Source organism: Phyllobates terribilis, unplaced genomic scaffold (assembly GCF_046119375.1).
Source record: "Phyllobates terribilis strain yellow unplaced genomic scaffold, ASM4611937v1 Scaffold_2__4_contigs__length_985480577, whole genome shotgun sequence".
NCBI lineage: Eukaryota > Metazoa > Chordata > Amphibia > Anura > Dendrobatidae > Phyllobates > Phyllobates terribilis.
Window position 1 is genome coordinate 18087099 of NW_027362762.1, and position 25731 is coordinate 18112829.

At 50.2% G+C, this 25731-nt stretch overlaps 1 protein-coding gene across 3 annotated transcripts in view; it reads right to left on the reverse strand.

Annotated features, from left to right (window-relative positions):
* Window positions 1-351: 351 nt before the first annotated feature.
* LOC141189426 (short transient receptor potential channel 2-like) overlaps window positions 352-25731 on the reverse strand; it is a 182774-nt gene continuing 157394 nt past the window's right edge. The window contains exons 5-13 of one of the 3 annotated variants that reach the window (XM_073661143.1): window positions 20518-20692; window positions 18998-19198; window positions 18547-18709; window positions 17616-17708; window positions 15703-15895; window positions 15341-15468; window positions 14981-15050; window positions 14763-14892; window positions 352-1278 (exon numbers count right to left, since the gene is read on the reverse strand). In XM_073661143.1, coding sequence (XP_073517244.1) covers window positions 683-1278; window positions 14763-14892; window positions 14981-15050; window positions 15341-15468; window positions 15703-15895; window positions 17616-17708; window positions 18547-18709; window positions 18998-19198; window positions 20518-20692 — 1749 coding nt within the window. In that variant the 3' untranslated portion in view covers window positions 352-682. The other 2 variants (XM_073661145.1, XM_073661144.1) reach the window with 2 other exon arrangements.

Here is a 25731-nt window from a genome sequence, read left to right on the forward strand (position 1 = left end):
TCCTGAGCTACCTCCTGTATCATACTCCAGAGCTGCACTCACTATTCTGCTGGTACAGTCACTGTGTACATACATTACATTACTGATCCTGAGCTACCTCCTGTATTATACTCCAGAGCTGCGCTCACTATTCTGCTGGTGCAGTCACTGTGTACATACATTACTGATCCTGAGTTACATCCTGTATTATACTCCAGAGCTGCACTCACTATTCTGCTGGTGCAGTCACTGTGTACATACATTACATGACCTGTTATGGTCCAGTGTGGTTTTACTACCTGACCTTCACTCTGCCCAACATACCCAGCGATCCCATGATCCCGTCCCCTGAAATAAAAACTCCACAACAAGTTATTTGTTGGATAAATTGTGGCCACAGCGGCCGTTTATTAACAAACAACAAATAACAATGAAATAAAATATCAGTATACCAATATATATATAATAGATCTGGCTTTAAATTCACTATAACATTGCACCACCATGTTACCCCCAACCGTTCAGCACCAGCTCGAGAGCATCAAAAGACCTCCACGTTCCGTGGCAGGTCAACCAACTACCAAAATGCTCCCGAGGAAATACCCCGTCCAGAGCTCATAACCGACTGCCAGATCACCTCCCCACTCAATTTAACCAACTCCAAGAACCCCACCCCCCACCAACCACGAACAGCCCTGAAACCTCAGGCTCGTGCGTGCCCCAAAGCCACCAATGCCCTCTCAATCCCCTCCTGAATGGAAAGAGCCCAAAGATCCATGCCAATATCGTTGAGATGTACCCCGTCATCCAACCACAAATTTCCGACTCCGGATTCCAACTCCAAATGCCTAACACTTGTGCCCCCATTTCTGGACACAAAGCTATACACCGCCCTATTTAATTTTATCCGTGCCCTGTTTATACCGTTTTCCGATCTGACCGCCCACCATTTTTTCCTGGGGACTATATCCGACCACACTGTTATAACCCCCAGAAACGAAGTCCACAATCTCAAGAAATCGAAACGGATATCCCGAATCAACTCCCTTACCGGCCTTCCCCCTAAATCGTTCCCCCCCAGATGCACAACTAAAATATGCTGTACTCTGTCCAATCTCGCAGCCTTATGAACTTCCCCCAAAAACCGGCTCCATAACATGCCCCTAAAACCTAGCCACCTAATAATCAGTTGTGCCCTCGGAAAGCCCAATTGCCTACCGTCATGCCTGATATCGGCCCGCCGTGCCCCCCAATGCACGTATGAGTGTCCAAGAATCCAAGCGAAGGTGGGAACTTCACCTAAAAGAATGATAAACAAGCATATTCAACGACTGTTATACAACTAACAAAGTACTGTATCAACTAGCGGCGAACATATGTCAAATAACGGTCTGAACTCCATCTTCCGATCCGTTTTATCAGCTCCGCCCCCAAGCCGCGCCTGCTAGCCTCAGATGCTGCGCCGATCCTAAAGGAATGCGATCCACAAACCTCCGGGTTAAGGCCCAACTCCTGCACCCCTTTTTTTAAGACCGCTATAAATTGGAAACGGGAAAGAAATGACCCGTCACAATAACGTAAGAGTGGGCCGGATCTCCCTGACCACAACTGCCAATAAGCCTCCAAACACCTTCTTGGACACATCAGAGCCCCTTCTACTCTTCCTAAAACGACCCTCTTATCTCTACCAATCTGATCAGTTTTAGACCATCTAATCCAAAAATCAATGGCCCAGGCCCAAGAACTCATGTCTTCGGCCAATAGCCCTCCTTCACTATTTTTGCTGGGGGCAACCAACTCCCCTACTCTCATCGCCCCGAAAAATGCTAAGGCAAAGGCTAACTTAAACAGCGTCACCTCAAAAACAGAACAACAAATGCTCTCCAAAACCAGACCTAACCTTTCTAACATGCCAAACGTTACTGGTCTCCGCTTATCACAAATCTTGTTACCCTTTTGAAAACCTCTGAGTGCCTGCCTGACCAAAAATGATCTAGTGACATCAGTCCAACCCTGCAACTTAAAACCAAAAGCCAGCCCGGCTATAAATTTGCTAATTCTGGATGACGACCACCCTAAATCCGCAGCCTTACCTACAAAAAAACAAAACCGCCAAAGTCCTATCCTCATCACTCTCTAATGCCCCCCACTGCGACACCCAGCTTTGCCATACTCGCCACGATGTCTTATAAGCCGCCCAGGTTGAACTCGCCACCGACTCCTGAATCAATCTTCCAGCTCTTCCAAAACCATCTGCCACAACTGCGAAGGGCATTCCACTCCTGCGACTTCTGCCTCTGGTGCCAGCGAACGGAAACGCTCCCACTGGAAACGAGACAAAGCATCCGCTATAGAGTTTTGGACACCGGGCACATGTACCGCCGAGACCCATGCATTCAGTTCCAAACACCGTAGCACCAGTTCCCTAACCAGCTTGATAACCGGAGGAGACGAGGCCGATAAGCTGTTAATCACTGCTACTATGCCCATGTTGATGAAGTGACCGCGGGCAAGGCCGCGCATTGGTATCTATGATCTGGCCCCGCAAGATCCCCACACACAGACTCTATCTTGATAACCGTATCTTTACTCGTATACATTTTCAACATAGCAGAACACAGTAAATGACAACCGTAAATATGCACAGTAATAACGTGTACTGATAAGCTGACCCTCACTGTCCGTACTCACACGTTACCACTCCTTTACTCCAGAAGGATGTGTCCCCCGTTGCAGGCCTGTCTGTCTTTGCAGGAAGGGGTCCTAGCCGAAGAAAAAAAAACAGGAACAACAAATTTCGCTGAAAGAAAGGAAGGGATACTTCGGCCTCTCGCCAGAGGTCCCGCTTACAGTCTCTCTGATCCGGATAGCAGCTCTTGTGGATTACCTTGTGTAGTCCACACTCCAGTAGTGGGGAGTGTAACAGCTGAATCCTTCAGCAGTGCGGAAGCTGGGGAAAGCTCTGAGGAAAAGATGTCAGATAACAGCAGCCACGTTGAGAGTATCCTCTAAGGCAGGGTTCCCCAACTCCAGTCCTCAAGGCCCACCAACAGGTCATGTTTTCAGGATTTCCTTAGTATTACACAGGTGATAATTGCATCACCTGCACAGGCAATAATTCCATCACCTGTGTAATACTAAGGAAATCCTGAAAACATGACCTGTTGGTGGGCCTTGAGGACTGGAGTTGGGGAACCCTGCTCTAAGGCACACACGAGGGCCTGCACACCGTCCTGGCTCTTTTCACAGACTCTCTCAGACTCTTCGCGCGCTTTTTCCTGCTTCTCACTCTGGTCACGTGACTCTCTAGGGCGGGACACAGGAGACTCAGTCTTTTTCTCTGTCATCACACCCTGCGCAGGTGCAACCTCTGGCCACAAGGTGGCAACACCATCCTGCGTTATAATTTCTGTCACAGGCTCTATTTCAATTATCACAGAACAGCCAGAGCCAGCCAGCTCACTACACACCCCCCCACTCAAAGGTTGGCAGTCCCTGCCAACGACTGGCTCCAGGGCGGCGATGGCTGTGGATGTTACAGGGGGCGGCTGGGAAGAGGGCCACACATATTGGTCTCTATAGGACTGTCCTGGAGGTACCCCTGCAGTGGTCCTCGTTGTCCGCCTAACAGGTTGAATCCCCTCTCTCCCATCAGTCACCCCACTCTATTTCCCAGTCGACATGTCAGTAGAGGAGGTAATCGGTTCAAGTGCGTCAGTCGGACGGACAGGGGTAGGCATGCATTCAATCTCTACATCCCCGGGGTCAGTGTCTCCGACAGTATTAGTGATATCCATCTCTCTAGGTATCACAGTAGGGGAGTCAGGCTGGGAACGGCAGGGGCGCAACATATTACGGTGCAAAGTTCGGATGCTGCCGCTGTCTTCGCCCTGCACTCGATAGACGGGGCCACCGGGGTATGGCTATCCAATTACTCAATAGACTTCGGTCTCCCACTCGGGCCGGAGTTTCCCTTGCGGTTTCTTTATACGGACTAGGACCAGTTGACCTACATTCAGTGGGTCCTCTTGTACCGGAAGTGGGTCAGCGTGCACTTGATCCTGAATTTGTCGGCCTACTAGCCGGTAGACAGTCTCCATTCTCTGGCGGTGTGTTTGTAGCCAGGAAGGATAGGTACCACATGTATCTTCTTCGGAGCTAGACAGTTGCAACTCATGGATGTCTTTGCCTGGATGGCCAAAGAGAAGGGTGTATGGGGTGTATCCGGTGACGGAATGGACTTGATTATTATAGGCCCACAGCAGTTCCGGAAGGAATCGAGGCCAGTCGGGCTTTTTGTCTTCAGCCAAAGTCCGGATCAGTTGTAAGAGGGTCCGGTTAAAGCGTTCACACGCGCCATTCCCTTGTGGATGGTAAGGGGTGGTCCTGGACTTCTTGATTCCATACATCCGTTGGAGTTCTTCAATGACTCGCCCTTCGAAACAAGCCCCTTGATCAGAGTGCAGCCGCTCCGGACACCCATAGATCCGAACGAACTGCTGACAGATGGCCTGTGCAGCTGATTCGGCAGTCTGATCTTAGCAACAGCGACGGCGAATTTCGTGAAGTGGTCCACCATCACCAGACAGTACTGGTAGCCACTATTTGCCGTTCCGATCAACAGATAGTCCACCATCAACAGATCGAGGGGCCTCGACGTCTTAATAGTCAGGACGGGGGCACGCTGCTCTGCGGACTTGTGGAATTCACAGGTACGGCATTCTTGACAGACGTTTTCAACCAGCTTATGGAGCCTCGGGCAAAAAATGAACTGCTGGGTCCACCGGAGGGTCTTGTCTATGCCGAAGTGGCCGTTCCTCCTGTGAGCTTCGCCCACCATCTCATGGGCCAACTGCACCGGGACGACAATCTGCAAACACTCCTCCAGCATATGGGATAAAAGGGCCCTGCGATACAGGACTCCATCTTTCACGATCAGCCGATCCCATTGGGCAAGCAGAGCCAAGGCTCCGGTCGATAGTCAGGCTCTCACTTCGGAGGGCGGTTTCTCTTGTTTATCCACATACTGTTTCAGTAAGACGTGCTCGGGATCTCGATCTTGAAGCTTGGCCCATTCTTGCTGGGACAGGGGAGATCCCAGTACGGCTTCAATCCCTCCTACCGCATACTGGCGGCTATCTTCTATTTGCTTTGCGAGCCGGGCAAAGTCAGGCATCTCATCTTCCTCCAACTCTTCATCCTGGTCCCCCACTGGCGGGGATGATGTCACTCTAGACAGGCTGTCCGCATTCTGACTCTCATTCCCCGCTCTGTATTTAATTTTGTACTGGAATCTAGAGAGCCTGGCCATCCAGCGCTGTTCCATTGCCCCTAGTTTGGCATTCTCTAGGTGGGCAAATGGATTGTTGTCCGTCATGACCAGCACCTCTGCTCCTGTCAGATAGCCGGCAAATTTCTCCGTCATAGCCCAAGTCAGAGCCAAGAGTTCCAAGCGGAAGGAGCTGTAGTTGACGGGATTCTTTTCGGTGTCACGGAGAGACCTACTGGCATAGGCTATCACACGTTCTTTATTATTTTGAACTTGAGAGAGGACCGCCCCTAGACCTTGAAGGCTGGCGTCGGTGTGCAACTGAAACGGTAATGTGTAATCTGCATACGCCAGAACAGGGGGTGATGTTAGAGCAGCCTTAAGTGCCTGAAAGGATTTTTCTCGGTCAGGCCCCCAACTGATGCGTCGTCCTCTGGGACTGTTCGCGGTCCCTCGGAGAACCTCATGCAGTGGTTCAGCAAGCCAAGCGAAGTCCTTGACAAACCGACGGTAGTAGCCTGCCAGCCCCAGAAAAGCCCGGACTTCTTTGACGGTAGTTGGCTGCGGCCACTCTTGAACGGCTGCTATCTTCTCCGGAGAGGGCTGGACGCCTTTGTCCGAGATCCGGTGACCCAAGTAGTCGATTTCCTGCTGGAACAGACGGCACTTGCTGGGCTTCAACTTCAAGCCGTGTCCCCTCAAGCGCTGGAACACTTGGCCAAGCTTGTGAAGATGATCCTCGAAGGTGGCGGAGTATACCACGATGTCGTCAAGGTATATCAGCGTAAACTCAAAGTTAAAGTCTCCCAGACAGCGTTCCATCAGTCTCTGAAAGGTCCCCGGTGCGTTATTCAAGCCGAACGGCATCCGGTCGAACTCATACAGGCCCATGGGAAGGATGAAGGCGGTCTTTTCCCTGTCCTTCTCACTCATTGGAACCTGCCAATATCCACTGGCCAGGTCTAGGGACGAAAAATATTTGGCCTTCTTCAGGGCGGTCAGTGACTCTTCGATCCGAGGAAGTGGATATGAGTCCCGGATAGTGCAAGCGTTCAGCCTACGGTAGTCTACGCAAAATCTCAGGGAACCATCTTTCTTTTTGACTATCACCACGGGTGCAGCCCACGGGCTCTGGCTTTCACGTACCACTCCGGCGTGTAGCATGGATTCTAATAGGCTTTTCACTTCCTGGTATTGATGAGGTGGTATCTGCCGGTACCTCTCGCGGATAGGGGGGGTATAGCCCGTGGGTATCTCGTGCTGGATACTGGTGGTACACCCAAAGTCTGTGTCATGTTTTGCAAAGGAGTCTTGGTGTTCCCGCAGGAGTTCCTCCACTTGAGACACTTCTTGTTTGGTGTATTGGGACGTGTCTAGCTGTACTTTTTCCCGTAGTTTTCGCCCAATGTCTTCATAGTTTACTTGAGCGTTTATGGCTGAGACGGTTACCGTCCAGTCGCCTTCTGTAGACGGGGTGAATTTTAGGGGTCCAATGGGATTCACTTCCGTGGGTAGAGCATATACCCGGGCAAGTTGAGTGCCGGCTTCAAGGGCTAGGCCTACGTCTGCGGTGTTGTTTAGCCTGACAGGGACTCTCCCGTTCCTCACGACGGCTAGAGTGCGAGCAACTAGTGGGTTTAGCTTACCCCTACTTGGGGTCCTCGGCTCGATCAACACTTCAACCCCCTCAAGTTGTCGGTGGGTGTTAAGGGGTAAGGAAATGACTGTCTCTTTTTCAGCGGGCAAAGTAATCCGGGTACGGCGTGGCACCGTAATGGCGGCTAGGGGTAGTTGTTCCTCTGCCATCTGTTGAAGTCCCACGGGCCGGATTACGCGCTGGAACGCCAGACGAGTCGGCTTATGTTTGGTGACTTTCTGCCAGTATTTGGGTCCTTTTCTTGTCAACAGCATAAGATCTAGGTCTTTCAAGATGTTCATTCCAACTATCACTGGGGTCTCGGAGCCGAAACCTTCCTTGACGATGACGATCCCTCGTTTCCCTAAGTCCTGTCCGCAGGCCTTTGTGTCCATCCAAGCAACTCCGGTCACTGGAATGGGTAGATTATTAGCCGCAATAATCTTAATGGCGGTGTCTGGGTCACAAGCAGTTCTTAGTTTGAGGTAATTTTCGTAAAACTGTTCAGAGATCGTGGTCACTTGTGACCCGGTGTCCATCAGTCCCTGTACGGCAATTCCTTCCAGGACAACTTCAAGTGTCGGGCTATTCGAGGCAAGAGCACTCCGCCGTCGGCTCTGTTTTTCCACACCCCTCTCTTTGGCCTCCCCTGCTGCGCAAGCCTCAGCTGCAGGGGTGTCTAGTTTAACGGCGGCCATTGTGGTGAGGCCCGGCGTGGTAGCTCTGCTTGTGGATATGGCTGGGGTTCCATTCGCTGGTCTGATCGAAATTCCCTTCGCTGGGGTGACTGAGGGTTTGTTCGTTGGTGCGACGGAGGTTTTTGCGGAGGGAAGTGTTGAGGACAACGATTTGCCCTATGGCGAGGATCACCGCATGACCAACACTGTCCCACGGGACGACTAGGCTGTCTTCGCTGGTCTCCCTGTCGGTCTAATGTTAACTGTAATACCTGTTTCTGTAAGTCTGCTACCATCTGTTTCAGGTCTTCCGTGTCACTGTTCGGATTTTTAATGTCAGATATGGATCTGCACGCAGCACCTGGAATCCCCACATCCATGACGGGTCCCCTTGAACGTTCTATGGCTTCCTGTTTGACTTCAGAAAAAGCAAGAGTCGGCATCATCCGGATCAAGTCCTGTAACGTGCGGTTAAGATACTGGTCTCTCAGTCCTATTACAAATTGGTCTCTCAGTACCAGGTCACGAGGAGCCATACCAGCTAGTTGTTCCCCTTTTCCACAGGCTTGTTCAAGGAGTACCTGAAGGGCGTTCGCATATTGGGGAATATCCTCCCATTCAAGCTGCGTCCGTCTAAAGAACATGTGTCGCAGTGTTCCCTGGTATGTGGTCGGCACATAGGTGTTCTCCAGCACCCGCACCAAATCATCCACTGTACTCTGGCCCCTGACCGTCTCCAATCTGACTGTCGTCTATGCCTCCCCCTCTAGCGTCAGTACCGCCATTTCTGCCAAGGTCTTAGGGTCAATATTATACATTTCCCCCAGTATCCGGACTTGTTCCGCCCACTCTGGTACAGGGTAGTTTCGTCTGCCAAATTTCCTGACCTGATTCACAATAGACACCGGCGGGGCTTTCTGACTGTACACGTGGCCTGGCTGGGAATCTTGTTGGTCACAGATTCTGCCGACTACGCCAGATGAAGTGACCGCGGGCAAGGCCGTTGGTATCTATGATCTGGCCCCGCAAGACCCCCACACACAGACTCTATCTTGATAACCGTATCTTTACTCGTATACATTTTCAACATAGCAGAACACAGTAAATGACAACCGTAAATGTTCACAGCAATAACGTGTACTGATAAGCTGACCCTCACTGTCCCTACTCACACGTTACCAGTCCTTTACTCCAGAAGGATGTGTCCCCCGTCGCAGGCCTGTCTGTCTTTGCAGGAGGGCGTCCCAGCCGATGAAAAAAAAACAGGAACAACAAATTTCGCTGAAAGAAAGGAGGGAATAATTCGGCCTCTCGCCAGAGGTCCCGCTTACAGTCTCTCTGATCTGGATAGCAGCTCTTGTGGATTACCTTGTGTAGTCCACACTCCAGTAGTGGGGAGTGTAACAGCTGAATCATTCAGCAGTGCGGAAGCTGGGGAAAACTCTGAGGATAAGGTGTCAGATAACAGAAACCACGTTGAGAGTATCCTCTAAGGCACACACGAGGACCTGCACACCGTCCTGGTTCTTTTCACAGACTCTCTCAGACTCTTCGCGCGCTTTTTCCTGCTTCTCACTCTGGTCACGTGACTCTCTAGGGCGGGACACAGGAGACTCAGTCTTTTTCTCTGTCATCACACCCTGCGCAGGTGCAACCTCTGGCCACAAGGTGGCAACACCATCATGCGTTATCATTTCTGTCACAGGCTCTATCTCAATTATCACAGAACAGCCAGAGACGGCCAGCTCACTACATTATCACAATGGAGCCTGACTCTCCGATTCAAAAAGAACTCACCCCAAATCGAGACTGCAACTACAATTGGGAATAATTCCAAAAGAGCGAGATTCTTTGTAAGACCCCTCTCCTTCCAAGCATCGGGCCATTTACCGACGCTCCACTTTCCCCTACAAAAAAGCTCCATATCCTACTCCACCTGCCGCGTCCGTGTAAATCTCGCAATCAAAGCTGTTCAGAAACTCCTGCTGAATCAACGACCTGCCGTTGTAAGTGTCCAAAAAGCGCTTCCACACCAACAAATCCTCTCTGTGCTCTCTATTCAAGCGAATAAAGTGATGCGCTGCTCGCACACCCGCCGTTGCCCTTGACAACCTACGACAGAATATTCTACCCATCGGCATGATCCTACAGGCAAAATTCAATCTCCCTAGCAGCGACTGGAGCTCCTTCAATGTCACCTTACGCAGTTTTCCAATTCGCTCAACCTCCTGCCTGAGTAACAACAATTTTTCTTCTGGCAATCGACACTCCATGTGCTCCGTATCAATTAGAATCCCTAAAAAACGTAAAACCGTACAAGGCCCCTCGGTCTTTTCTTTTGCCAAAGGGACCCCAAAGCGTTCAGCAACCCACTTCATGGCTGCTAACAAATTACCACATACCAAAGAATCTGGGGGACCTAAAATCAAAAAATCATCAAGATAGTGGATAACAGACTGCACGCCTGCAACATCCCTAACTACCCATTCTAAAAAAGTACTGAAGGTTTCAAACAATGAACATGAAATAGAACAGCCCATAGGCAAACACCTATCCAAGTAATAACTTTTGTTCCAAAAACAACCCAAAAGTGGAATGCTAGCCGGGTGAACAGGAAGGAGCCGAAACGCTGACTCAATGTCGGTTTTTGCCATCAATGACCCAGGCCCGTACCTCCGAACCCATGACACAGCCGCATCAAATGATGTGTATTCAACCGAACATAAATCCGGCGCTATACCATCATTAACCGAACAACCTTTTGGGTATGACAAAAGCTGAATCAAGCGAAATTTGTTCGGCTCCACCTTAGGCACTACCCCCAGAGGAGAAATGACCGCACCTTCAACCGGCAAGCTATGAAACGGCCCCGCCATACGACCTAACTCCACCTCCTTTGCCAACTTAACCTCCACAACTTCTGGATGCAACAAAGCAGACCTTAAATTCTTAACTGAAAAAGGAACTTTATGGTCGGGTGACGGGATCTTGAAACCCTCTGAAAAAACCATCCCTAATAATCCTGGCCTTCAATTGATCAGGATATCTACTTAGAAAGGGGGCCATCTTTTCCAGATTCACTGGAGTCACCCCCTTGACCGGGACCCACAGACATTCTCCCCTTTCCTTTTTTGTAACATTTTGCCGCCCCATGGGAGCTCCCGTTGCAATGGGAACAAACGTGCTTAAACTTACAGCCTGCCCCGTATTTGCACTGGCCGTCGTTAAATTGCCAGCACTTTCCTGATTTTTCTTTACATCCCTGTGCTCCCTGACTACCTCCACTTGTTCCTGCCGATTGACTCCCACTTCCTCCACTCCCGTGAAAGGACTGCCCGTATCTAGCGGGAGCCATCACCTTTAACCAAAGGCCAATATCTTTCTGGTCCCACTTAATCTCGGGCCGTACCGCCTTCCTCTGCCTAAATTGCTCATCGTACCTCAGCCAAGTTTGTCCCCCATAAGTACGATGCGCTTCCCCGATGGCATCCAAATAACAAAATAAGCCTGAGCAATTTTCAGGAAACTTTTCCTCTATGACCCCAGCCAAAATCGCAAATGCTTGAAGCCAATTCGTAAAAGTTTGAGGTATCAAGCGCCAACTCCGCTTCTCCTCCTCCTCCTTTTTGCTATCGTTTTTTTTCCCCCTGTCCAAATTAAACTTCTCCAGGGGAAGGAGGGAGAAAATTTCCACGTATTCGTCACGCCAAATTTTCTCCTTCACCTCTTTTTTTAAATGTGCTCCTAATGGCCCCTCGAAGCACACATACACCTCCCCCTTTGCCCTGTCATCCAACTTCACTGTATCGCCCTTGTCCTTCTCCGTCTGAACCGATACAGAAACCCCAGCAACTGCCCCTTCTGCACCAACCGTAGACCCTACCACCACACCACTGAGTTGAAGCGACACCTCTTGGCCTGGTAACAAGGCTTCTGTTGGAGATGCCCTTGACCCACCCGCTGCTGCGCTCTCCATTCTCAGTAGAACCTGCGACATACTATTTAAGATTTCCCTAATTCCCGATACCTCCGTCCCTCCTGGACCGGCTAGACACCTCCCCTCTGAGGCAACAAAAGGACCGCTAACTCCCCCCAGTGAAGCTGCCCCTGCAGGCGACAAACAAGACATGGAGTTATACTCACGCCGCTGCGCAGGTGCTGTGTCCCTGCCAGCCGTAAATCCTGAGTCCTGACGATCGGTTCTTCCGCCCCTGTCGCTGCTGGAATCCGATCCGTCTGTTTCCATTCGCCGCTCAAGGCCCGGGCCCTGGCCTCCCCGTCACCAGGGGGGACCTGAACGGTCATGGATGCTGCCGGGTGTTGTCTCCTCGGTGACCACCTTCCGCCGGACCGACTTGCAATCCTGGGTGTTGAACCGGGCCTCCTTCTGTTACCAGACCCAGGCGCACGGGCCTGGTCCGTGCTGCCATAACCGACGCAGCCCAGCGGCTCAATGTTGCTGCCCGCCGCTCCCTCTCCTCTGCGCCTTCCCTGTGAGCCAAGCAGCCGTGGATGCCCGGATTGCTGCCTGCCCGCCGATGCTTGCCTCCTTGGTGTCCTCATGGCCTTCCCAGCAGGCACCCTGACAGGAACATCGCCAGTGGTGCCTGCCGTACCCGTCTCTGCTCCCACGATAGTCCTGGGACCTCTCTATTCATTCAGGCCCCCGACGTTGATAGCAGCTGCGTTTCCCATCACAGCTGCGTGGTCTCTTGCAGCTGCGTTGCGCATCGCAGCTGCGTTGCGCGTCGCAGCTGCGTTGCACGTCGCAGGTGCGCTGCGCTTGCGTCGCTCGTCTGGGGCCGGAACCTCTGTGTCCCCCGTCGCTCCTACGTCGTGCCGAACATCCGATGCGGCCCTCACTTCCGGTGCGGCCCTTGCTTCCGGTTTAGACTGCGCTCCGCGTCGAACAACAGCAACAGGCCGGCTGGATGGATTCCTGCCGGGGCGAGAGCGGCGGGCAGGAACCGCGCCATCTTGCTCTCCCCCCCGCAGGGTCCCCTGAGGGGCTCCGGGGCCTGCACCTGTTCTGTGCTGATACCTCTGAGGATAGTCTCTCCGGGGGCCGGGTTCTCCTGCTTCTTCTACCGCCTCCGTCCTGCGCCTCCGAAACTCCTGCAGCTCCCAGCAATGCGGACAGCTGGGCCTCCAGCCATCCACCTCTTCTTGACCGTGCGACATCCTGAAGCTGGCTCACCAGGGATTGCACAGACGCCATGACAGGTGATTGCCTCTGCTGTTCCAATGGGAATGGCCGTTTTCCCGCACTTTTCCCTTATATATCCCCCTTCCAGCTACCCGCCCCCATCTTCCCATTACCCAATCCCAGAATCCCACTATTCAAAACCAAACAAAAGGGGGGTGGGGTAAAACCTCCAGGCCAACCCCCGGTCATGGGTGGCTTCCCCCTAGCCTTGCTGTCTCCAGCCCCCTCCTTTACTGATCCTGAGTTACATCCTGTATTATACCCCAGAGCTGCACTCACTATTCTGCTGGTGCAGTCACTGTGTACATACATTACATTACTGATCCTGAGTTACATCCTGTATTATACTCCAGAGCTGTACTCACTATTCTGCTGGTGCAGTCACTGTGTACATACATTACATTACTGATCCTGAGTTACATCCTGTATTATACTCCAGAGCTGCACTCACTATTCTGCAGGTTCATTGGGTGTACTTTCTTTCTCCAGGAGCCATAGTGTTAGATAATACATCAGTATCTCATAGACCTTTATTCCTTTCATTATATACGTACAGTTAGCTATCACTAGCTTATAATTACACAGCAGGGAATGTCCTATATTTTAGGATCTCTTTCTTGGGGGTCTCGGGCCAATATGTGACAGATATCAGACGCTCCTCTTATAACGCCGCTATACTATAATATCTGGTTTATTTCATAGGAAGCTGATCAAATATAAGGGAGATCATAGGGACCCCGTCAGATCATACAAGCTACGTGCAGATGTTGGGGTAACCCTGATGACCCCTCTCATCCCTGCTCTAATGGTGGGCAGTGTACAGTATTTCCAACTATACATTATCCAGTCATTCACATGTCCTCCCCGACTTCTGAGCCGTCCCCAACTTGGTCCAGGTCATCAGCGAGTGGCACATCGGGATAGGGAGGGCAATCATCATCCGGGAGGATGTTCCTGAAGCTATCCTGGTGGACGGTGACTTCTGAAGAATCCTTCCCGGAACTGACCGACTCCTGATCGTAATTCTGGAAACTGTTCTTGACTTTCATGATGTAGCGGCTCAGCACATTTTCATTTTCTCTAGCTGAGACCTGCGTGCCGGGGTCCGCCAGGGAACGTCTCAGGTGCTTCACCTCCGACTGCAGACGGACAACATTCTTGTTTAGCTCCGTGATGCGGTTTCCAAGATCTAAATATATAAAGAGTTTCTGTTTATAAGAGAGATCGCAAAATCACATAGAGATGACATATACCGGCCAGGCATCTGCAGAGGAATATCCCTGCCCTGGAACCTGTACTATAGCCAGTCCTCCACAATGGCGGTGGAGTCCTGCACCGTGGAGCAGAGAGCTGACCTCATGCGGGGCGTGAGAAACTCATTGATAAATCAAGAACAAAACTCAGGTGGTCTACAGTCATTTCGATTGGATGGGAGGACCTTAAATTGAAGTCTGGAGAAGCTGATGAAGTGCCAGGCGTCCATGCATGGTGTAGACATCTGAGGATCGGGGGTCTGACCGTTGGAGGGGGAATGTTGGGTTGTGTCTTATGATTGCTTACACACAAGTTGCTTTATTTTTCTTCTCCCTTCCTTCTTGGAGGGGAAAAGGTAATCTTTGGGTGGTCCAGGATTCGCAGGGCGGCGGATACCGCTGTCTCCTTAGACATACACACATCAATGGGAGCGTACTTGCCAACTTGTTGTGTTGCGCTGCACTTAGCGCACGTCTTAAGCCCCTAAACATCCCCTTTCTGCTCTGTTTTCTGCCACTAAATGTGCGATTAGACACCAAGGCTCCATCTCATCCCGGATAAGTCTTAATGGTTTTCCACTTTGTTGCTACTGAAACTAATTCGCACATGAATGCCAAGAGGGACATTGTGTTGATGATCATCCTGATCTCGGGAGCTTTCATGGATGATGCAAGAAATGAAGATTAGATTTTCTCTAAATTATTATTAATAGATGTAAATCAGCGAGTAACCCTCCGTTACCTTTGCGTTTGGCTTCCTCAAATTCCCTTCTGGCCGTATCGATGTATCTCTGGACCAGAGCCTTGATCACCTGCAGACGGTACGATGTACGACTCTCGCCGAACGACCCTCCGACAACTCCCCTATTGGACTGCGGAAACGAAACATTCAGATGGAAGCAAAAGGAAGACAAGTAACAAACTGTGAACAGGAGAACGGAAGACGAGGCCGACACTTACGATGGTAGCGATCGGAGGATAATCCTGCTTCTTCTTGGGTTTGTAACAGCAAAAGAATCTGAAAATCCCTCTGTAATCATAGTAACGTCATTTTTAGAGGACTCGTACTACAATGTTGGGTTGGTAGAGTGAGACATTTTTGGAAAAACCTTTTTTGAAAAAAAAAAATCCACCAGATGTTAAACCAAATCTTAGTAACGGGTTCTTAGTGGGACTATCAAGAGTCAACAACATGACCAACCAACCACAGAACTACCCAGAAGAATCTATCAGAACAGCCAAGGACTTTGAGGAGGATTTCCTGTGTGATTTGGGAAGATCACCAATATGGATGTGAGACGAGAGAGGTGGAGCATGTACCTGACTATGTAGAAGAGCGCTTTAGGAGTAGGGATGATATTAAATGGAACAGGCAGGGTCAATCCCTCTCGAAAATAGGAAAGGTACAATTTAGAGCGAGCAAATTTCCATTCTACATCAGCATCATCCTGTGAAAAAAATATATATATAAGAGCGAACACCGAGAAGACATTAGACAAGCATATACTTACACGTATCAAAAGGAACACTGAAATCCACTCTTTTTACTGTATAAATGCTTTTTCACCTGCAAAACCATGTGGCCGATTGTCATGGACGTCACACCTGCCCTATCTCTGTGTAATCACAAGGTACGTCTAATCTGCATCGTTCACTCTTCGCTCATGAGGCTGAAGTCTCACCTCAATCTTCTGGAATGAGTTGGTGATCATAGCTATGAGCATGTTGAGCAGGACAATGACCATGATAATAGTGAAGAGACCGTACAAGGCCCGGCCAACAAACTCTGCCACCACATAGTGGTTCATGTCCACCGATCTCCTCTCCACCATCTGAAACATGGTCCAGAATAGAAACTGGAAGGTCTCATTAAAGCTGCAAGATGCCAAAAGACAAAACGCAACACGTGAGCCTGGTCACACGCAACAATAAGTGAATATTCAACCTTGTAAAAAATGGGATCATTGCGATCCTTATTCTTGATCCCTGTTATGACTCTGTGTTGCTTTTCTTGCAGCAGACTGACATTAAGCACCATGACTACATCTGGCTTTTCCAGCTGCAGTCTGACACTGAAGACCATGGCGAGATGTAGCTTCCCCTCATGCAGACTCACTTAGGCACCATGGTTAGACGTAGCTTTCCCTGCCTCAGACTGACATTGAGCACAACGGTTATATGTAGCTTTTTCAGTTGCTGACTGACATTAAGCACCATGGCTAGATGTAGCTTTACCTGCCTTGGACTGACATTGAGCACCATGGTATATGTGGCTTTACCTGTTGCAGACTGACATTGAGCACCTTGATCAAATATAGCTTTCCCTGTTGAAGTCTGACGTTGAGCACCATGGCTAGATGTAGCTTTCCCTGCTGCAGACTGACACTGAGTACAATGGCTAGATGTAGCTTCACCTGCCTCGGACTGACATTGAGCACCATGGCTAGATGTAGCTTTCCCTCCTGCTGACTGACATTGAGCACCATGGCTAGATGTAGCTTTCCCTCCTGCTGACTGACATTGAGCTCCATGGCTAGATATAGCTTTCCCTGCTGCAGACTGTCATTGAGCACCATGGCTAGACGTAGCCTTACCAATTGCAGACTGACTTTCAGCACCATGGCTAGATGTAGCTTTCCCCGCTGTAGACTAACATTGAGTACCATGGCTAGATGTAGCTTTACTTGCCTCGGACTGATATTGAGCACCATGACTAGTTGTGGCCTTACCTGCTGCATACTGACTTTGAGCATCATGGCTAGATGTAGCTTTCTCTGCTGCAGACTGACATTGAGCACCATGGCTAGATGTAGCTTTCCCTGCTGCAGACTGACATTGAGCACCATGGCGAGATGTAGCTTTATCTGCCTCGGACTGACATTGAGCACCATGGCTATATGTAGCTTTCCCTGCTGAAGACTGACATTGAGCACCATGGCTATATGTAGCTTTCCCTGCTGCAGACTGACATTGAGCACCATGGCTAGATGTAGCTTTCCCTGCTGCAGACTGACATTGAGCACAATGGCTAGATGTAGCTTTCCTTGCTGCAGCCTGACATTGAGCACCATGGCTATATGTAGCTTTCCCTGCTGCAGACTGACATTGAGCACAATGGCTAGATGTAGCTTTCCTTGCTGCAGACTGACATTGAGCACCATGGCTAGATGTAGCTTTCTCTGCTGCAGACTGACATTGAGCACCATGGCTATATGTAGCTTTCCTTGCTGCAGACTGACATTGAGCACCATGGCTAGATGTAGCTTTCCTTGCTGCAGACTGACATTGAGCACCATGGCTAGATGTAGCTTTCCTTGCTGCAGACTGACATTGAGCACCATGGCTAGATGTAGCTTTCTCTGCTGCAGACTGACATTGAGCACCATGGCTAGATGTAGCTTTCTCTGCTGCAGACTGACATTGAGCACCATGGCTAGATGTAGCTTTCCCTGCTACAGACTGACATTGAGCACCATGCCAAAGTGAGGCCAAGCATAACATGTATGTGTATGGAGGAGTTGGACTTGTGACTGAACGCTCCCTATATAAAGTGTAGGGCACTCTCTCTGTGATGACAGGGTGGTCAGATACTTACTTGCCCAGAGTCTCTGATTCGCTGTAGTTGACATAGATGTTGTTGAGGCCACAGAGGAAAGCGGTGAGAATGATCATCAGGATGAACATGAACCTAAATAGGAGAATCGTTGATATAAGTAGGAACAGGAATATTGGTACCAGCTGGGTTGTGACCAGAAGTACCATATAGCTACTCCTTCACGCTACCAAGGTGGAGAAGTGATGGGGCTAAAGGACTGAACCAGTGATCCCCGACATGTGGCTCGTCATCAGGTACTGAAAAACGGGGGAAAAAGTCTTCATGAGGTAGAAGAGGAAAAAAAAGCAATTCCACCATTTTTGTTCGTATTTCTATGTGTTTACGGTCACTGTGTGGAAACAATGGACATGTAATGACATCCCGCAGGTTGGTACAATGACGGCGATGAAAAATTTAGATAGTTTGTAATGTTTAACTGCTTTTGTCGCCATTTGCCGAGACCCATCACTTTTATTTTTCTGTTGATGCATCTGTGTCCGAGTTCCTCTTGTGCCGGACAAGCTATAGTTTTTATTGGTGTTATTTTGGGCTATAGATAAACATATACATTATATATATCTATCTCTTTTAACATTGGGAGTCTATGAGGAACGGATGACTGATAGATGGCCGATGGGTGGCATCCGTCAGACATACATCTCACGATACGTTAAGGAAAGGCACATCTGAGGGTAGAATGGGGCATCTACCCAGTGACTTCCATAAACGCCTACACATAGGTCTTCCCACCTATACATTGTCTCAACCAACAAGCAAGAACCATTTTTTGACAGTGATTGAGAAGAACATGTCTGTCCTCTGAATTTGGAGGGTCAGTGAATTTTGGACCCACAAGTTGAGCCTTGATGTGACATATGGATGACCTTAAATAAAGGCGTAGAAGGATCATGGCTGGGGGGAAGTTCCTCACCGTATCATGTCATCAATCATTTTGCCTATAGATATCTGTAGGGTCCCAAGGGTCTCATGAGCAGGAAGGATGTAAGCCAGACGTGTGAAGCTCAGCATACTGGTCACAGCAAACAAGACCTCGGCGATGAACTGGGGGTCTTCCGTGTTCCACTCCGGACGTTCTATAAAACAGTTCCTGTTAATTACAATCCTTTCTAGATCCAATACAGAACTCCTCGGTCTTGGAGATGATCCTGTGACTTTATACGGACAGGATTTACCATGTTACAAAAATATCTAAAAAGCCACCAAACAGGCTTGTATTCTACGGAGAAATTATGACATGACATCAACTAAAGCCCCGAAGATTGACGGAGGAAGGAACATACACCAATCGTAATACAAGCACAAAATCCATCTCATTTATATAACTCTTCTTACTGCGTGATACTACACGATCCAGATCTCACCTGATTTAGTGTAATAGCTGCAAGTAAATGAGTTAGGATCATCGTTACAGGAGATGTAACCCTTCACCGCCACCAGAGTCCTCAGAGAGAATGACGCCAGGTACATACTGATGGTTACAATGTCCAGAAAGTTCCACCAGTCCAGGAAATAACTCCTCAGCCCCTCAATCCAGACCTCCTTACACTCGTGCCACAAGAAACCTGCAGACACATTATAGAAATTATATTCCTCTATTTGTGAACAATATCCCTGTCGAATCCTTGCGCATGCGCTAGAAGTTATATTCTTCTACATAGGAACATGCTCGGATGAATCCTCGCACATGCTCGATAATAGAAGTTATATTTTTGTACATAAAAACATGCTCGGGTGAATCCTTGCGTATGCTCAATAAAAGAATTTATATTTTTGTATATAGGAAAAAGCTCGGATGAATCCTCGTGTATGCTCAATAATGGAAGTTCTTGTACTTATAAACAGTACCTAGGATTAATTCAGGCACATGCGGTACAATAGGTATTGTATTCTTGTACATAAGGATATTATGCATGAGACACAAGTCCGGCCAAATGCTTGCGCATGCGCTGGTGTCTCCTGCTTCTGATCCATGTACAGTAAAGCAGGGTGCACTTTCCTAGCGGGACACTGCTCGAGCAAGGCAGGGATAACTTGCGCCATTGTGCATTCACTGAAGGTACAACAAAATGGCAATGAACAATATTTTGGCCGGGCTGTGATCATGTCCTATGTGCTTTGGTCATACAGGGTAAGGATAAGACATGGACATTTTGACTTCCCTCAGCAGTATCTGCTCTTCATTGCATCATGGTGTATGCAGGATTAATAATTCGGTCCTGGTTCATCATTTGCAGGGTTATTTTTTAACGTCACTTTTCTTTTTTTTTCTTGTCTTCTTTGTAATTTTTTACATAAATTTTTTCAAAACGGAGCATAAGGTTCATTAATTTTGCGCAAAGTAAAATAACTGTCTTTATTTTTGTATTTGACCCGTTTTGCAATTTTTAAAACAAAAAAAAAGTCGCACATTTTTTGCAAAATAGTCTAAAAATTGCATCCAAATTTGTATCGGAAGTAAAATACGACTGGAGTAAATTTTCACCAAATTTTGCAACTTTTTAAAAAAAATTTGCAATTGATAACTCAAGTGAAAACATCTGGAATTTCCAAACTGCACCCACAATGACAAACATAAAAAAACAGGCGAACACATAAAAAATAGATTTTAAAAAAAGGCGCAAACTACAAGAAGAATTAGGCGCAAATAAAAATCAGATGGGAAAAAAAGCAAAAAACTAGACAAAAAAACAAGCACAAATGTAATAATGAATTGGAGCGTTCATCTTCTGAAAATTAACATTGATTTGTGCTAATAACAGGCGACTTTGAGGACTGCGGGAACAGAGCGATCAGGTACTAATGGTGGTTTGGGGTCAAAAAACACCTGACAGGTTTCCTTTAATAACAGATCAATGATACTAGAGCTGGACCGTAGACCGACCTGCCACCCAGATCATGTGTAGGGAATTCTGCCATATGGTCTGTTCTCTGCCTTCATATATGTCGTGTCTTCTCTCCATGATCAGGGACTCCACCAGGAGAAGTATCAGGAACCACAAGTAGGAGGCCGAGTGAAGAAGGAACTTTATCACCGGAATCTTAAGTGTTTTTCCAACCTGAATATCAATAATAGAAATAGAAGAATGAACCTCCGACCTGCTTCTCCTAATCACTTATATGGCTCCAGCAGAGATGTCACCTCAGAAGAGCCCTTCACGGGGTAATAGTCAAGTGGCTGGTTGTCACAAGAATGGGAGCGGCCATTTATAGACCTGCCTTATGTATGAAGGAATGGCTAATGACAGAGATCAGAACAGATGCCAGACTAGACCAATCTCATTATGTCCAGGTGTCACTGCACACAAGGCGCTCATGCCAGACTGGTCAGAAAGTTGTGTGCCGTCATGATACCATTGTACCTTTGTAGCACCCTGAGGATTCGGCTGCTACAGGGGTATTGCACCTCAACCCAGAGGTGTGGTATTCCACTCCCGGGTAAGGATGGAGTGTGGAGCTGAGCTCAGAAGGCTGCATGCACTACACACATCCCATTTCCGGAGGGCAGACCAACGGTACTCCCACTTAGAAATGTGCAGGTACGATCGAGTCTGTCCTTGGCTGGAGTGGGAGGGGGGTGGACCATCCCAGTAGTGTAGGGGCAGATAGGGGGAGCAGTCTGGGTAGTGCTAGGAGCTCATTGGGTGCTGGTCACCTGAGCTCACACATAGAGGGAGTATTTAAGGTGGGAACCATCTAAGATCAGGGTCAGTCTGTGAGAAGTCAGAGGAGCAGAGCAGAAGAGCAGAGCAGCCCCAGAGCAAGAGAGAGAGAGAGGAGTCAGAAGGACCCAGAGAAAACAAGCAGGAACTCTGAGAACCCATATACAAACCAAGGGTGAAGAGTTGGCAAAAGGGTACCGGATCCCAAACTGGTGGGGGCTAAAGCACACCTCAGCCAGAGACCGGAGGCCGTGGGCAGAATCTGCCACGGCCACCCACTACATCCACCCTGAAGGCAAACCACGAGTAGGGTCAGGGAACCCAAGGCCAAGGGTTTCCCAACAGAAGGCCCGAGGGAGCTGGACCTAGGTGGATCCCTGGTGGGGACGGCCAGAAGACAGGACAGGAAGGAGGGCTCAGGGTCACGCTCCGGACTTGCTTGGGGGTTGGCTGAATCCAGGACCTGGTGGACGCAGCACGGCTCGGGTGATCACTTGAAGCTGGAGTGACCGGAACATCAGCAGTAAGTAAATACCCTAAACTGCACAACCCGACTCTGTCTTTAATTACCATCTATGCTGCACCACCACAACCCCCATCCTCTGCACCTGACCCCCTGAGGCTATACCCCACCCGTTGGGGGTTATACTATCAAAAGCTGCACCAACACCATCAGCCTCAGCGGACCCTGCTGCAGCGGCGGCCGTAGTGACCGCAATACAACGGGTGGCGTAGTCGACATAAAGAACTTTATAACATCTGTAGGACTGCCACATACTCTGAGCTTGACACCCTGGGCACGGACCGGGTCACAGCCACTCGGAAGACTACAACCCCCATCTGATCCGGCTCCGGGTATTCCCCTAAAAGAATATGGCCCAGGGGGTGCGTCAACTTTGGCGTAGTCGGCAGGATTACGTGCCCGCAACACCCGGGTACTGCGTGCCTGAAGAAAAGAACGAGTTTACCTCAAAAAGAAGTCTCCTGCCGGTTCCGGAGGGTCCCCGCCATCGGACTCCATCACAGATCGATTCCTGACGGTTGTCCGCCATTAACAGCTTTTTCCCGCCATCTGCAGAGTTTCCCGCCACTGGGAGACGATTCCCGCCATTTCCAAAGGTTTCCCGCCTTGGAAGAGCGGACGCCATTATGGGAGTGCCAGAGGGTGGTGAGAGGCCTCCTCCCATCGTGGGCCAGGACCGAAAATGGCGCCAAAAGTGGAAACCGCCCCCACCAACAGAGACTGTGATGCTAGAGGTGTCTGTCAGCGTGAAAGAACTGCCCCTGGAGCTGACAATCACCAAGTGGCCCCGGGACCGCCTTCGAAGTGGGAGGACTGAGAAGAAGAGAGCAAAGATGGGTGTCGCCTGGAGCAGTCTGGAGAGAGCGCACCCGGAGACAAGAAGCCTAGAGCTGAGTCCAGAGAGAGCCTCCCCGGAGATAGAGGGAGAGCCAGGCAGCACCGACCCAGTGGTCAGGAGCCTGATGCGGGCCGCCACTCCAGGCAGCACCGACCCAGTGGTCAGGAGCCTGTTGTCGGTCGCCACTCCAGAAGACCTGCTGGAGACAACAGAAGGAGAGCAGAGCAGCACCGACCCGTTGGTCAGGAGCCTGCTAGAAGCAACGACCCCACTAGGCCTAGTGGAGGTCTTGGCACAGCTCCCCCGAGATCGGGAGTGTGCGCAGACTGCGCTGGAGGGCCTCGCACGGAGGATGGCCCGGGTGCAACGAGAGACGTTGGCGGAGTGGAGCCGAGAGATGGCCCAGCAGACAAGAACCCGTCAGCGGAGCACGCCACCCGAGACGAGGAGACAGACCGCCTCTGAGGATGGCGCAGGAGGACTGAAGGCCGGAGACGGCGCCGAGAAGGGAGCCGAACGAAAGGAGGCAGGTAAAGGGGACGTCTCTACCCCAAACCGGGAAACCGCGTACCTGCCCCAGCTCCCCGTCGCAGAGCCCGAAGTACCCCCTGCCGTGCCCGTAGCCGCAACGTCACCGCCGCAGACTAGGCCTCAAACGGGAGCCGCGACCCCTGTGACGTCACACGCCTTGACCCCGAGCGTGACCAAGCAGGAAGTACCACCAGCCTGGTCGCAAGGCCTAGTACCCCCGGGCGCCGCAATACCAACAGCGCCCCCTACCTCCGCGGAGCCCCCGGCCTGGTCGCAGGGCCAAGTAGCCCAGGGCGCCGCCGTCCTTACGGTGCCCTTCACTTTCCAGGTGCCCCAGGCCTGGCCGCAAGGCCTGGGCAACCCGGGCGCTACCACCACCGCGCCCATAAAACCAAGAGTGCCGCATCTGGGAGAAAATCTATTTGCCCAGCATACGTGCCCGAACGGGTCTGAAGTTAAAGGTAACCATAAAGAAAGAGCAGGAGGACGTCGTCGTTAAGTACAGCGAAGCAGAAGCTGTATATAGTTGCCCGTCGGGGCACAGTGAACTGTTACTGCTGCTATCATAGTCCCCGTTGGGACCAGCAAGTGTGAACTGTTTACCCGTTTAACCCTTAAATCCCACTGACCGAGGACTGAGAGCGGTCATTCCTCCCTAATACCTGGCCGAGGACTGAGAGCGGCCATATCCCTTGTAAATAGTTGCGCTTCCTAAAGCGCCCCTACCGGTTTTAAAGGAAAGCCACGAGTTCCAAAGACTGTCGCACTTTACCCGGTCACACGTTGCACAGTGACCGGAGGAGGAACCAGAGACGAGAGAAGTCTACGAGAATGTTAATATGAAAAGTTTATTGCTGCTAATATATGTTGTTTTATATGTTTTATTATGTTGTTTATATGAAAAAAAAAAAAAAATGTATGTTTGTGGATGTTTTATATCTTACAGCCCGAGGACGTGCTGTGATTTACCAGGGGGGAATGTAGCACCCTGAGGATTCGGCTGCTACAGGGGTATTGCACCTCAACCCAGAGGTGTGATATTCCACTCCCGGGTAAGGATGGAGTGTGGAACTGAGCTCAGAAAGCTGCATGCACTACACACATCCCATTTCCGAGGAACAGACCAACGGTACTCCCACTTGGAAATGTGCAGGTACGACAGAGTCTGTTCCTGGCTGGAGTGGGAGGGGGGTGGTACATCCCAGTAGTGTAGGGGCAGATAGGGGGAGCAGCCTGGGTAAAGATAGGAGCTCATTGGGTGCTGGTCACCTGAGCTCACACATAGAGGGAGTATTTAAGGTGGGCACCATCTAAGATCAGGGTCAGTCTGTGAGAAGTCAGAGGAGCAGAGCAGAAGAGCAGAGCAGCCCCAGAGCAAGAGAGAGAGAGAGGAGTCAGAAGGACCCAGAGAAAACAAGCAGGAACTCTGAGAACCCATATACAAACCAAGGGTGAAGAGTTGGCAAAAGGGTACCGGATCCCAAACTGGTGGGGGCTAAAGCACACCTCAGCCAGAGACCGGAGGCCGTGGGCAGGATCTGCCACGGCCACCCACTACATCCACCCTGAAGGCAAACCACGAGTAGGGTCAGGGAACCCAAGGCCAAGGGTTTCCCAACAGAAGGCCCGAGGGAGCTGGACCTAGGTGGATCCCTGGTGGGGACGGCCAGAAGACAGGACAGGAAGGAGGGCTCAGGGTCACGCTCCGGACTTGCTTGGGGGTTGGCTGAATCCAGGACCTGGTGGACGCAGCACGGCTCGGGTGGTCACTTGAAGCTGGAGTGACCGGAACATCAGCAGTAAGTAAATACCCTAAACTGCACAACCCGACTCTGTCTTTAATTACCATCTATGCTGCACCACCACAACCCCCATCCTCTGCACCTGACCCCCTGAGGCTATACCCCACCCGTTGGGGGTTATACTATCAAAAGCTGCACCAACACCATCAGCCTCAGCGGACCCTGCTGCAGCGGCGGCCGTAGTGACCGCAATACAACGGGTGGCGTAGTCGACATAAAGAACTTTATAACATCTGTAGGACTGCCACATACTCTGAGCTTGACACCCTGGGCACGGACCGGGTCACAGCCACTCGGAAGACTACAACCCCCATCTGATCCGGCTCCGGGTATTCCCCTAAAAGAATATGGCCCAGGGGGTGCGTCACCTTGATACCCAAAGGTAATGTTCACCTAGACAGCAACAAAATGGCACCACAGTGCACTTTCCCTCTGCTTTGCTGTGAAATTACAAGCTATAGTGCTCCCATTACAGCTCCAGCCACAGGGCCCCCATATCAGTACTAGTTAGAAACCCTCATAACAGTCCAAGTCAACAAGCCCCCATAAGAGCACCAGCCACAGTGCCCCCATATCAGTATTAGTCAAAAACCCCATAAGCCTCACAGCCAACAAGCCCCTATAAGAGCACCAGCCACAGTGCCCCAATATCACTACCAGCCAGAAACCCCATAACAGTCCCAGCCAACAAGCCACCATAAGAGCACCAGCCACAGTGCCCCAATATCACTACCAGACAGAA